Genomic DNA, 14,560 nt, shown 5'->3' on the forward strand with positions numbered 1-14,560 from the left:
AAAATAAAATAAAATAAAATAAAATAAAATAAAATAAAATAAAATAATAAAATAAAATAAAATAAAATAAAATAAAATAAAATAAAATCATGAATGTAACACTGCCTGTGCTGCAGCGCATGGGGGGAAATTCTGCATTGCTGCTAATGAGGAACAGAGGCTCCAGTTACGTGCATGCATGAATCTGCTTCTGATACCAGATCAGAAGGGCATTTTTACCTGTTATTCTGTTCATAATGCAAAACAGATGATGTGAAATAGAATGCTTAGCATTAAAAAAAAGGTCATAATATCATATAAATAAATAAAAATTATTTATTGGATACTGGAGGCTCCTGATATTCAGAAATGAGGTACCCAGAGGGCAGGGGAAAGAAGTTAAGAGAAAAATTTGGGACAGCTGAAGGTGAACTGTTGGGAAAGCATATACAGCCAGCCAAGCTTCTAACAGTTTCAACACCTCATTTCTGCTCCTGCTTTGTTTTCCTTAAACACCCCCACAACGTGCTATTCAGACATGCTTATACTGTAAAAATACAAATAAAAAGACAATAAAAAAGAGTGTGAGCAAAAGAATATTCAGAGGCTAACAGAAAAGCTAATACATTAAGAAGTGAATCGTGGCAGTGAGGGACACGATTAGTGGTGGTGATGGGTCAGCAGTTGGACTAGATGATCTTAGAGGTATTCCCAACCTTAATGAGTCTTTAAGATTCCAATCCAAATATTCGTGAGCTTGCCAGGGGGAGAGGTGAGGTATTATTTTGGTCAGTTTAAATATCAATAAACAGAGCATGAGTTGGTTTCTTACCTTTCGGAAACCTGATGTCTTATTTATCCCAGAGCCGTGAATGAGCAGCGGATGGAAGAACACTGTGTCTCCCTTCTCCATGACAAGGTGAACCTTGGGACTCTTCTCATCGTAATCAAGTATCCCATGAAACAGTTTGTTTGTTTTACCCTAGGAAAAATAAAATAAAAAAAAAAGCCAAAAAAACTGAGTTCAAATCACTCAGTTAAAGATGGAACAAGTGCAGATTCCCAGTGGAAGGAAAAGTAGAGAGCTCCTGCTCTGTGTTCTTCTGGGCAGTATATTCAGTATGCTCAACTAAGAGCCTGCCTGCTTGCCAGCAGGTGTTCCTACTACAAGTCTGAGGTACAGCAGAATAACAGTGCTTCTGTTTTCTGCAGCTCTATGCTGACAACCGAAAGTCTCTCTGCTGGAGAGAAAAGAAAAAGCACCTTCAGAGTCCAGCTCTCTGCTCCCTGTAAAACCATCATCAGTGGCTAGGCCAGGTGAGGTAGCATCTGCTCTTAAGATGAAGATAACACTAGACATTTAATCCATACAGTTGTTTACTGTTCATTTCTCTTCTACAGGAAAGTACACGTGCTCACCAAGCAGGAACAAATTCACTTCTGAGAGTCCTAAGACTTGGCAAGGATGCTGGAAAAGGGCTGCATGTGCTTATGAAGTTGTGCCACGATGTGCCAGACTATTCAGAAGCCTTAGATCCTGACCCTGAACTAGGGGTGCAATTCATTTCCAGAAAAGGATCTGCTCCGAAACCTAGGTCCACAGCTTGGGGAGTATTCTGGAGAGTAAGCCAACATCTCTCCGTAATTTACCAGGCGTTTCTTGATGAAGAAACAAAGCAACCTCATTACACAGGGCTTTAGGTGAAGTTGGGTAGAAGAGCAAATCTGCCCAGGTTCAGGAGAACCGCTGCTGAGTTATATGGAGTTAAGTAAACTAGGCAACTGTGCCAGAAAGCACCAATGAGTGTTTGGACAGACAGAAAAGCCATCACTGAAAGCCTCAGCTTTGACCTGTGTACCATCCCGTTATGTGAACCCAACCCAGGTGAACCATGGCCCCAACACCCCCAGTGCCTCCATCCAACTTTACCTCCCACTCTGGATAGCCGTGAGGCTTCAGAGGCAATGTGTGTGTCCCAGGCACGACAACCAGGCACCCGTTGTTCTCATCAGCTCTCTGCATGGCAGTCCAGGAGCACACGATGCGGTCTGCTGGCCGGAATGGGAAATAGTGCAAGTCCTGATGCATGGGGTGGAGAAAAGTCTGTTTATCTGCAACACAAGGTCAAAATCTTCAACCTCATCAAACATCATATGGTCTCTTCCTTCCTATAAAGACACTGCACTCATATCATGTCTGACGAAGGCACTGCTTGCAAGCCTTCACACGAAGACTTTGCTGACTTTATACGTGCTCCAGACCACCTCTGATTTGGAAATGAAATGAGCTAGCTTGTGCTCTCACCCCTGGAGTCCAAGACCAAGAGCACAGTTGCGCACTTAAGTCAGCAATGGCATGGAATACAACGTGTGCCAGGAGGCTGCGTGGCCGGGTGACCCTTCAGATGTCTCCTCCTTTTGGTGGCCTCCACCACCCATATGCCAAGCTTTTGCCTTTCGCTGGCTGCTGTCCAACCTGTGAACATTTAACCTGCACGGTATTGCATAAACCTTTCCCAGTACAAGGACTTTCAACAGCAGCACTGGAAAGGCTATCAAGAAGTCATTTGATCTATTGCTGTGTTGTAAGCAGAATCAACCCTCCCTGAGCTGTGCCTACAGATGTTTGTTCAGCCTTCTCCTTGTTTTTATATCTCCCCAGAAAGTTTACCCAGCACTCTACTAGCTTTCTTCCTACAGATTTGTTTTCCCCCTGAAGTCTAAACAAAAAATTTTTATTGAAAATTTGCCTGCTTCTTCTCTTCCCACATGGAAATGGAAACGTATCCTCCTCTTCCACACCAAAACCTTTCAATATTAGATGCTTTATTTTGCCATGGAGTTTACACCTCGAATAGACATAGCCAGGGCGTTTCGACTTGCCTCATCTGCCATGTTATTTAGATTTCAGGCAGCCTCAAACACTCTCCAGAGGACTGCATTTCTCCTAAAGTACTCTCAGAATTATGGAACAGCTTCTGATTTCTTCACTGCTACTGTCTTATTTTTGTATTAAGAATGCTGGGTCTCTTGCTGAATTTACAAACCAAAATAACACATCTCTTTGTGGTGTTTCTAAGATGACAGCTGGGGATGACTTTCGCAAGGTCAGTATTTTTAAATAATTCAACACATTATGCGTCTGCTGAGAACCTGCACACCCGAGCACAGGAAACACAGCTCATGTCTCACCACTGCTAAACTGAAGCAGCTTGTGCAGAGCATAAGCTACCCTGACAAACTGCAACACAGATAGTCAGGTTCTCTCTTTCCCTACTCATCGCTCTCATATAAATAATGATTTAAATTTCCAGCAGCAGCCAAAGCTAGGCTTCAAAATCCTTTCTTTGGCACATGTTCAAATATCTTCATATCAAACCACTGGGCACACACCAACTGACTGTGAGGTCAGGAGCATATAAACTCTGATGATCTCTGTATTTATTGCCTTTCACCGAGGTCCACAGAAGCACTTATTTTCAACACTTTTGAACAGTCAAGCTTAAAAGCATGTCATGTTTCCAACAGCGAGCCTTTGTGCAAGTGCAGCTGGCTGAACAGGGAGCTTGCTGGGCCACTTTGAAAAATCAGTGGTGCAGCCATGAAAATAACAGTCTTTAGAAAAAAGCAGAGAACAGCAACAATAACAAAAAACACTTAAGATTGAAATATAATAAATGTTATCACAGTAAGTAATGATTTAAAAAAAACAGCCTATACCAAAAGGTGCCTCAATTCTGGCCAAACAAACAAGGTACACACATTAATTTCTGTACTCCTCATTCCCAAGATCTCCTTACCAGAATCTGGAAGTTTATTTATCAGCATGGTGTGCATTGCCATTATGTTGGGCCCAGTGAAGCATTCCACGTACTTAAGGATCTACAGGGAAGACAACATTAGAAAAAAATATCAGGAACACGAGAGATGAAATTGCTGAGGGTGAGGGCACAGCAGGTGGGTCACCCAGCACAGGAGCTGATGAACACTGCCTAAGTTTCCCCTCCAGACCTCCAACCATCCTACGTTCATGCAGAACATATAGAGGATGGTTTAATATCTTTCCTCATAAATATGTTTATGGGAGTGACATACAGAGGCTTTAAGGGATAATGGATACGGCTTTAGCAAAACCAAAAAAAGTTTCTTCAGGTAGGCATTAGAACCCAAATAAATTCATATATGCTTTTTCACAACCATTCTATTTTTATTTAAGCTTTTATTTTTGTTTTTACCTGTGGCAGAGTACAGTATCTGAACAACTCCTCATTCTCCTGGAAGTCCTGCACTTTATTAACGACGCTTTCAGTCTTGCCATACTGGGATCTCAGGGCCTCATTTTTCATAATCATAGCTCCGGGAACTCTCACCTCTTTCTTACAGATCCTTACGAACTCCTTCCTGATAGAGAGGGAGTAAGAAGATGGAGCATATTTTCACTATTTTTGGCCAAATGACTCTCCTCAAACACACCAAATCCATCAATACCACGCACACATATTCAGTTAAAGCCCAAATTCATCTAGCTTCCCAGAGCTTCCCCCAGGATACTGCTGTACGTAAGACCCACCAGCAGCTTGGACAAAGCATTCTGTACCTGAAGCGCTCAATGTCTTCATCAGAAACAAGCTTCTTAATAAGCAGATAACCGTTGTCTTCATAGAACTGCCTTTGCTCTGTAGTGAGGATATCATTGTCCAGAGTAAAGCTGACAGAGACAAGGGAGACACATTATGCAGAGCAGGAGCAATGGGAGCACCAGATCCCCAACCAGTGCCTGAAGGAAATCAGTGAGAAATGTTCCCCATGGCAGGTGCTGTGTTTTTTTGGTTAGTTTGGCTTTTCCTCTCTACAAAGGACATTATAACTTACCGAAACTTCCCTGGCTGATGAACAGCACTAACGTATGCTGAAGTAGGAATGAACGTCTGGAATGAAAATTAAGGAACTCCAGCACAAAAGAGTAGAACATCTACACATCCTGAATCCTACAGTATGGTTCACATTAAAAGAACATGCTGTGCTGGACACCTTGCTTTTGTTCTTGCCTATTCTGCTTCTGAGAGATCTTCCCCATCTTGTGAGCAGCATGCCTGGCAAAGAACTATAACTATAGTACAGCCTTGTCCACACATATAGGAAAGTCAATACAATGCCTGAGATTCCAGAGGAGGCCATAGGGTTTATCTCCAAGAACATAAAGATATTTAATGAGATGCTCATTGGAAACGTTTAGTTGCCCAGTCTCCTTATGCTCTGGAGAACAGTCAAACCTATCCAAAGCCTGCACTGTCCCCTGGAGGTGCTTCTCCATCTCTCCCCTCCAATCACTGCTGTGCCAAATTCAGAGCCAGAATTCAAACGAGATGAACCTGGGGCTTCACATTCACACACAGCACTGGTGCAAAGCTGCTCTGCCTCCTCCAAACCTATCAGGGGAAGCACAGAGAAAGGAAAGCCTATGGGCCCTCCACAACAGCTCGTTTCAACTGTTTTAAATAAACACAACTGCATTATCTTATGCAGAGACAGTACAGCTCCACCCACAGAACAATTAAGCATCACTTGATAATGAACACTCACAACAGCTTTGTACAACAGTATTGAAACCTGACCCAGGGGAAAGGACAAAAGCATATATATAAAGTGAATCTCTGTGTCTGCGCTGGTCCAACTGGGAGACCCCTGAGCTTTGTGATTATCTTATAGAGATTGCAGACCTTCCTCCATGGCTCACCACAACCTTTTCCACGTGCCATAAAGGCATGTGCTCCTCTCGTAGGCTTTGTGATCAGTTTTCTCTACAATCCATGCGCTGGGAGTCGAATACAGTGGGAGAAAATCATGGCACGTGAACAGGAGCGTAGAAAAAAAACCAATGAGCCAAAGGAGGAAAATGTGATGAAAACTGGATAGAAGAATGATGGAAGAGGACACAGGGAATCCAGCTCAAAAGGGACCCAGCAGATGCCACTGCAAGGGGTTTTCCTTAAGGACAGCACTACTGCTGGAAGGGAGCTGTGACCTCTGGCATCTCAGTTTTGTGAAGACACAAAGTATTTAAACCATTCTCTTTCCATCACACACCATCCTCAGTTGGGAATCAACTGCTCTCAGAATAAACATTTTAACAAACTGTGCAGACAGAGTAGCACCTGGGAGCACACACAAGCAAGCAAATCCTTCTGGAAAAGGCTGCACCAGAGGCACAGCAAAGTTCAAGATCCCCAGCACCATCAGTATGTGACCTGAAGGAGTCAAACACCCACATAACACCACCTGTGTGGCTGCTTTCTGAATCCACTACTTGCCTGGCACGTTTGAGGTGACCTTTAATTCTACAGCCTGTGTGCTACTTTTTTTTCCTTCACTGTTGTGTAGAAATGTCTGATCTTCTAATAGACATATTCCAACATTATGAATGTTCATGTCTCTATTATACCAATCCATAAGAGCAAATACAAGAGGAAGGAGAGAGATTCTCTGGGAGGAAAAGTGACTGTCAAGCTACATTCACCAAACCCACACATTAAAACAAAACCAGTACACCAAGGGGACATAAATCAAACAAACCTATGCTCACTGGTTTCTGTCATTTCCTTTACCCACATATCTTTCTAATTCCAGCCCAGTTTAATCATAATTTTGTCCTAATCTCTTCGTATTACAGCCTTCACAGCTGGATTTACAAACAGCAGCGCGTGTAACTGGCTCCAGACTTGGAGGGTCCCCTGGGTTTGCCTGAAACAACGCACACCAGCCAAGCAATAATGAGGAAAAGCTCTGGGATCCCATCAGGAATTTACTCTCCCCTTACAAGCAGGGTAATTTTACTTCAGGTTTTGTTCTTGCATGCATCTTTATCAATCTGATCTAAAGGGTGACAACCCTGCGCACAAGGTGTTGGAACAATATGGTCTTCGAGTTCCTTTCCAGCCATTCCAGTCATTTTATGAGTTAACTATCCTTATGCCTTTATAGTTTTTATACATTTGGAAACTCTCACATCCTACTTAATTGCATCCTCTTCACCAATTTATCATAATTCAAACAATTTGCCAACATTTAGATGAGAATCGGAAACATTTTAATTTTTTTTTTTAAGTAATATTTTTGGCAGCATCTTTAAAAACAGCATCAGCAGACAGCCTTCACTTAACTTCTGGACACGTGGAACTTTCTGTCCCAGTCACGTTTCTTTAATCTACTGTAAAACAGATCACCTCCAATGTCTGCTCACTTCCCATTCACAAGCACAGCACCAACAAAAGCTCTATGCTTTTCCTGCTGCTGGTGTCATGGTCAAAGCCCATACCTGCCAGCAAGGTCTGAGGCTTGTGTGACTGCTAAACCCTGTAGGGTTCATTTCGCTCAAACCAATTAATCTTTAGGATAAACCCTCCTGCTCGCTGCTCCCATTGATGCACACCACGCTAGCCAACCCTGCTGGGCAGGCAGCTGCAACATGAACATGGTTGCGTTTCCATCCTGTTTTATGGTCAGACCCTGAAAAAAAAGCAAACAAAGCCACGTGCCAAGAGGCAGCTAAACATCAGGTGCACACACAGCTCTGTGCCGGGCTATGGGGCTGAAGCCCAAGGGAAAAACAGCAGGCAGCAAGAGGCTTTGGGGATGGGACGGCCGCTGAGCCCGTAAGGCCAGGCAGAACTCCAGGGCGCACACCAACCCTTGGAGCACGCCACCAACCCACAGCCAGGCCACGGCTCCCCAGGAGTGCCAACGTCCCTCGGGCCCTTCCCACCCAACGCACAAAGGATACGAGAGCAGGGGCTGTCCGCGTAGACAGGTGCCGCAGGATGGCGTCCAGCCGAGCCGCCGGCCCCGACCGCTTCCCCAGCTGCTCCATCGCGCCCGGCCGCCGGAGCGCTCGCCCCGCAGCCTGACTCTATATACGCTGCCGGGAGGAGCGGAGCCCCATCATGCTCTGCAGCCTTTGCCTGGGCTGCACATGCGTCAGCAGCCGTGCATGCTCAGAAAGGTTGCGAAAACGCTGCCGGGAGCTAAGAGCTGGCAGGGTTTGCGAATGGGAGGGTGCGTTGGAGGCTACATAGACGCGGGGAAGCTCTGAACGTGTTTTTCTCCCTTCTCTGTCAGCACTGACTGAGCTGCAAGGATTTAATCAGCCCCGTGCGGAGAGCAGTGCTTGGGCTGAGACCATGATTGAAGCTGGCAGTTCCCTTTTAGCTCTCGCGTGTGCGTGCTTACAAATGCTGCGTTCATTTCACTGTTGTTAGCAGCCTCTCAGCTGACTTAACACTGTGAGTTAACTGATGTATTCAAGGAGAAAAATATAAAGGGACTGAAAACAATCATACTTAAGACCTAAGCTCTTAAAGTTCTCATCTTTGCATGTTCCTTGCTGCCACCACACCGTTTAGAACCACACCACTTCTCCACAGTGGACTTCAGGTCCCTCATGGCATTGTTTAGATTACCTTGTGCCATCAGTGTGACAGTCCATTTATCACAGAATCACAGAATGGCCTGGGTTGAAAAGGACCACAATGATCGTTTAGTTTCAACCCCCCTGCTATGTGCAGGGTCACCAACCACCAGACCAGGCTGCCCAGAGCCACATCCAGCCTGGCCTTGGATGCCTCCAGGGATGGAGCATCCACAGCCTCCTTGGCAACCTGTTCCAGTGCTTCATCACCCTCTGTGTGAAAAAATTCCTCCTAACACCCAACCTAAACCTCCCCTGTCTCAGTTTAAGACCATCCCCCCTGTCCTATCACTGTCTCCCTTGTCCCGTTTCCCTTTGAGGCTTGTGCTGTGAAGCATGTGCTGCTGAAAGGTGAGGTTTCTCCTGCTGGAATGTGGATCCTTCATCTTTCCCCATACCCTGCTATGGGGGGACAGGGTGTCTCTGATTACGGCAGAACAAAGCGCTGCAGGGAAACGGAGATGGATGGTAGAGCTGTGGGGGGAGCAGTCTGTTCTCTCAGCTTCTCTCCCATGAGCTGGAGAAGTCTGAATAATAGCATCAGGACTGGAAAATTATGCTAAGAGATACCATTATTGTTGCAATCCAATGTATGCCAACCTTTACACCTGTTCAATTGGTTCATCATTCCCTTCTGCATGAGCAATCCAGACAGGTCCTGCTCCTCAAAACACAGCATTATCACTGCAGTACAGCTCCAGGAGAGTAGGTATGCTGTTGCTCCAGACCATCTTATGATGACAGGGCGTACCCCAAAACTCTGCATTCCAGCTACTTCAGGAGGCTTAAGTCAACAAGCACCTTGATAAAATGAGAGCTCAATGTATTAAGTTGCAGTGTGTTAATGCTACAGATAAACAGAAACCAAGGTATGGATAGTAAGCGATTCTGAACTCATCTCTATCCCCCAAAATCTGAATTCCTTCAAAAACCAGTGGCAAAACTCCCAGTGATTAAAGTAAAGGTGTACCATGACAAGGTGCGTAGCCTAGACTGCATTCCAGTTTCTGGCGCTTGTGGCTGGCAGATCCACATTTCAATCAACATGGAACTCACGGTCATCTGGTTTGTGGCTCCTTTCTGGGACTACAAGAGAACACAGGTGTTCACACAAATGGGACAAACAAGATTAGGAACCCAAAAGAAAAAATCTCATATGACAAAAGTACTGTGTGTAGTCAGAGGCAAGTATACAGCTGTGATGAAGGGACAACAGCAGCAGCTTTGACAACACACATCTCTTTACTGCCAATAAAAATCAGACCTTTGATGAATTCTCATGACTGAGAATTTTCCTATAGATCAGAAGTAAACAGAAAGTTAATAGAAGTCTCCAAAATAAAATTCAAGTGAGGAGGAAGGGAAAAGCAAAACACCATGGGCACAGCTTTATTACAGAAATAGTAATTATAACTGCACTGAAAGCTTTATTTATAATTCAGGTAGGTGCTGTATATATATGCAGATACACCTTTGCAATCCAGACTGAGCCAAGAACTTAATAAATCTTCATCTGTTTCAAAATACAAATCAGAGTCCCATATAAGATAAGGCCAAACAACACTGCTCACATCAGTTATGACACACACCTGTTGCAATGCAGCTGTTTCTTCCCATCTGATAAGCTTAACAGCATCTTATGCAAAAGTGTTTTCTGAGTCTGAAAATAATAAACAAAAAGGATGTTAGTAACTCTGCTGTGCTGATGTAGGAGCTCGAAAACTAAGATGCTTTCATAGATACATATATATTAACACACACAAGTATATATGTGTATACATGCACACACACATTTTTAAACAACAGTTCAAGCAGTTCAATGCACATCACCCTGTGCATTGATCACAATTATTCCTTGTTAATTATTGTTTTTCTGGTAATGCTGCTGCATAAGCCAGTGTTACTGGGTATTGCCAGTAGTGTAAGCAACTCCCGTGAACAGGGTGACCCTGTTACATCACATCCTAGAATGACTGAGGAGGCCTTATCCAACTGCGTACAGGGGAATGGGTGGTTGGGGTTACCACCCTTTGTTTGTACCATCACATTAACACAGTCCACAACCACAGTCCACAAATAAGATAAGACTGATTTCGGGCATTGCCACCACTCTGCTGCAGTGCTGAGAAACACACTGTGACACACATGGCAAGACTCCTGCATTCACAAACTCTAAAACTAGAGAACTGTTCATTTTGTTCTATCTATACTCTGTTTAACTGAAAAAAAAAAAAAAAAAAAAAAGTTCTATTTTATTCAGTAACTTAAAAAGAACGTTACACAGCCAATCATTTCCAGACCCACTGATATGCTTCACTGAAGTACAGACTGAATGTCATGAACCTACAAGAAGAAGCAAGGAGGAGATTCTCTGTTAAGATAACCGATGATGACATTTGTATTTTTATTAAAACCAATGGCATTTAACAGCAGCTGTGTCTTTGCAAATATTTTTAGTGCTATGTCTGTCAGTTTACCAAGTTTTATAGAACACTTTTATACAGCTGTTTTGCATTTGGCTTTTAATGTTTTCTCTTCATTAAATCACAAAACTAATAAAAACGAAACAATCAAAATTTCTATGGCAGTACTGAGATGGTTATAATGCATAGCATTGTAACTTAATAAGCATCTCAACTGACTATTAAAATCCACACTATGATCAGAACTATAATTCCAAAGATGAGGTCTTCTGAAAGCCTAATTTACTGCAGTGGGAAGTGGCAGCTGCTGCAATTCAGCAAAATGAGCCTTTTAAACTTCGATGTGAAGGAAAACAGATGTAGATGAGGCAGTAACACCGAATTTGCCACCAACACATAAGTTCACTTTTCATCATCAGAAGCTTCAAGAAGGGCTTTTTGCAGACACATTAGGAGGAGAAGGGAGACAAAAGAAAATGTGGACCCTGCATAGAATAACTAGAGGGAGGCTAGAAAAAAAGGGCATGGAAACAGTCAAGGGACCTGATACCTTTCCTGCCTTGGGCATTGCTGGCATGGTCTGTCCTCTGGCTTCCCAGGTTTCTAAGCCAAGCAATGAGGTTCCAGAACACAAAGCATCACCTGTGCTGCAGAAGACTGAGCAAGGGACCAGTTAAGCAAACTGGATATTCTCAGATAATGGATGTATTAGTAGGAGACAATACGACCATAAAGCTTTCTCTCCTGCTGCCATGAGAGTCTCATGATGACTGCAAAAAGGTAAAAGCCATACTTGCCTTTATAAAGGGCAAGGGAAACTACAAGCTATACCTCAGTCTCCAAAAAGATTGAGGATAAGTTCTCTTGGATTTGCCATGTTCAGGTAAGGACAAGATGACTGGGAAAAACCTGTGCAGATTAACTTTGGTAACGTAGGCAAGTTGGGCCTGACTAATCTCACCATCTGTGAGAACAGCTGTGACAAAACAGCTCCTTGCACTAGGGTAGGCAGTGTTTACTTTGACAATTGGAAGGTTTTTGCCCTGTTGGGACAGGCAGACTCTTAAAAATTGGTGGAAAATTGGTTGAGCTGCTGGGCTCAAAGGGCTGCACTCAGCAGTACAAAATTCAGCTGGCTACACAGCAGCTTTGCAGAAGTCTCAACAGATGAGCTAAATATGAGCAATCAGTGTACACCTGCAATTAGTGAGTTGTTTGGAAACCATTTTTATAGACCTAGTCCAACACCACTGCCATGGGGATGGAAAGGGCCAACTGCATTAGCAAGAGTACGGCCAGAGAACCAAAGGAAGCAAATCCTTCCTTCCAGTAGGCACCTGCAAGATTGCATCATCACTGTGTCTGGTTCTGTGCTCCCTAGTACAGGGAAAGCAGTGAATCAAGTCCAGTGGAGGGATGGATGTAAGTCCATCAAAAGGATGGGGCTTGTGTATGTGATGCACAAGGAAAGGCTGAGAAAATAGTTCACTGGAAGAAGATCCTATAGTTGTCTGCAGGTACTTAGTAGGGGACAGAGAGAAGAAAGCCACTTTCTGAAGATTTGCAGTAAAACTAAGAGACAATAGGCACAAACCACAGCAAAGAAACTTCCTGCTAGACGCAAGGAGAAAACTATGCAGAATGGGAATGGTCAAACACTGGAAAAGGGGGTATGGAGAGAATGAGAAATGACCACGATTGGAGATACTGCACTGCACGCAGGCCTGAGCAACCTAGTGTGACCTCGGGGCTGTCCTTGCTTTGGGCCAGGAGACTGCAAGGCATCTGCTGCATACCAAATTCCTTTTAATAAAGAATGCGTGTCTGAAGACAAATTTTTACCTTAGAAATATCAGGATTGTTTTCCTGTTGTTACCATATCTCCCTCTTTCAAGGTTGGAGGTTGGGGCAACAGCGTTCTCGTATCTTAAAAGTATGTCAACATGGCAAACAAAAGCACAAAGGTCAGCATTAGCTTCAACACATCTTAGGCAACCAAAGGAAACAACACTGCCTTCTGCAGAAGCAACAGCCTGCCTTCAGATCCTGGCTCCAGCTGAAACTTCAAGCTTAGGGCAACCCCTACCCACACACCAGGGCACTGCAGCTCAGCGTCTCTCAAGCGTGAGAAACACACCGAGGATTACAGCTGGCCCCAGCTTCTGCACTGTGGGTGGGCACCCATTCAAAGTAACTTTCACATCTCCCAAGCAGAAAACAGTTGGCCAGTCCTCAATTACTAGCAAAACTTCGGTTCAAAAAGAATACCTTAAAAAAAAAAATCCAAATTTATATGCCGTAGGTAATTTCAGAGTGGTATTTTCCTCTTATGCAGGAGAAAAGGAAAAAGCTGAGGAAACCAACACATTAGACAGAGATTCTAAAAGATGCTCCTCTCTATGAATACATGCTACTTATCAATGGTATTGTTCAGACTAGTGAGTTTTCCAACTATCAAAATTCTTCCTTTTCACTCTCTCCTGATCTCACAACTTCGATGGAGTTCTGCAAGTAGCCTTCTCAGCAAGACTGTTAGGGAAGTTGGTGTGTGGAGATATCTGCGTACATAAATGAAAGCACATTACATTTATGTGACTGCAAAAAGCTAAGCAAAGTTCTATTTCTCATGGCTTTTTTTGATGCCAGAGCCTCAAAAAACTCTGTTTAGAAAGGTATCAAAGTACTGGAAGTATCTACTGATTGTTTAAAGCCTTGAACTTGCTAGCCCTCTTCATACACAGTACTATTCATCACTCTATAGCTCAGGCCTAACCTACAGTCTTTTATTTAGCAAATGAAAGTTCTTACACAAATCACAGCAGTCCTTATCTGATACAGCAGTGATAACAGCAGACTTAGAAAACGCCATCATTCACTCTGAATTGAGTGGCACATTCAGAAATACTCATACCAGCTCTGACCAGAGATAATACCACACCTCAGCTGCCTAGAGCCAGGAAGCACTTTAGTATGCAAACTCCTGCCATCAGAAAATGAGAGGCTTTGGCTGGCATTTCACCTGGAAATGCTTTTGCTCACAGCAGCTGCAATGTGAAGTTTTCACAGAACGTCCAGACCAAAAGAAAGAAAAAAAAAAAAAAAAAAAAAAGATTGCCCCAAAAAGGTTTTAGGAACACAAGAACTCGATTGATGTGAATGTTCACTCACCTTGCTCGTGAAGCAGCCCTCCTCCACGCACCCTCACCCCTGCAGATAAGCTTCAAAGCCTTTCAAAGCACGTTTAGAAAAAGAGTTGGTTTCACACCTGATGGCAACTTATCACATAAGGACTGAAAAGCAGTTATCTAAAACCCAGTACATTTTCCTGCCTTGTTTAAAACACAGCCAATCTTTGTAACAAATGCTTTCACACAGCACTGACCACTCTGTACACATTTATCTTTTTTTCTTTAAATCTTACAAAGTAATTCACAGTGACAGCCCTCTCCTTGACCACAAAGAACAGAAGCCCAGCTACACGTCTTTGTACTGGAATATAGAACTTCATAAAACTGCAGGGGGATAAAAAATAAATAATGACTTTTTTGCATAGATAACCAGTTTTGATGCTTTATTTTGGTGTTCAGAACTGCTGTGAAAACTCTTCAGAGTTATCTTCCCAGAGCAGCAAAGTCAAAAATTCAGTTACTGCTTTGAGGCTGTGTTGTGAGCATAAAACTTACAGACCTGTTTT

General features: G+C 43.5%; 1 protein-coding gene and 1 long non-coding RNA gene across 2 annotated transcripts in view; both read right to left on the reverse strand.

Annotated features, from left to right (window-relative positions):
- Positions 1-7,876, reverse strand: part of PHYH (phytanoyl-CoA 2-hydroxylase) — an 11,856-nt gene extending 3,980 nt beyond the window's left edge. The window contains exons 1-7 of the mRNA XM_042872751.1: positions 7,760-7,876; positions 4,852-4,907; positions 4,577-4,687; positions 4,215-4,380; positions 3,780-3,861; positions 1,910-2,091; positions 812-961 (exon numbers count right to left, since the gene is read on the reverse strand). Coding sequence (XP_042728685.1) covers positions 812-961; positions 1,910-2,091; positions 3,780-3,861; positions 4,215-4,380; positions 4,577-4,687; positions 4,852-4,907; positions 7,760-7,846 — 834 coding nt within the window. The 5' untranslated portion in view covers positions 7,847-7,876. The remainder of the gene's footprint in view (positions 1-811; positions 962-1,909; positions 2,092-3,779; positions 3,862-4,214; positions 4,381-4,576; positions 4,688-4,851; positions 4,908-7,759) is intronic.
- Positions 7,877-9,432: 1,556 nt separating this feature from the next.
- LOC122180865 lies at positions 9,433-12,752 on the reverse strand. Its single transcript, XR_006179244.1, has 3 exons — positions 12,709-12,752; positions 10,033-10,103; positions 9,433-9,529 (listed from the first exon to the last, which is right to left on the reverse strand). It is a non-coding gene; the product is annotated as an uncharacterized LOC122180865 (long non-coding RNA).
- Between the last annotated feature and the right edge of the window lie 1,808 nt (positions 12,753-14,560).

The sequence above is a fragment of the Lagopus leucura genome, unplaced genomic scaffold, assembly GCF_019238085.1.
Source record: "Lagopus leucura isolate 7727_CA_CO unplaced genomic scaffold, USGS_WTPT01 Super-Scaffold_100008, whole genome shotgun sequence".
Classification (NCBI taxonomy): Eukaryota; Metazoa; Chordata; class Aves; order Galliformes; family Phasianidae; genus Lagopus; species Lagopus leucura.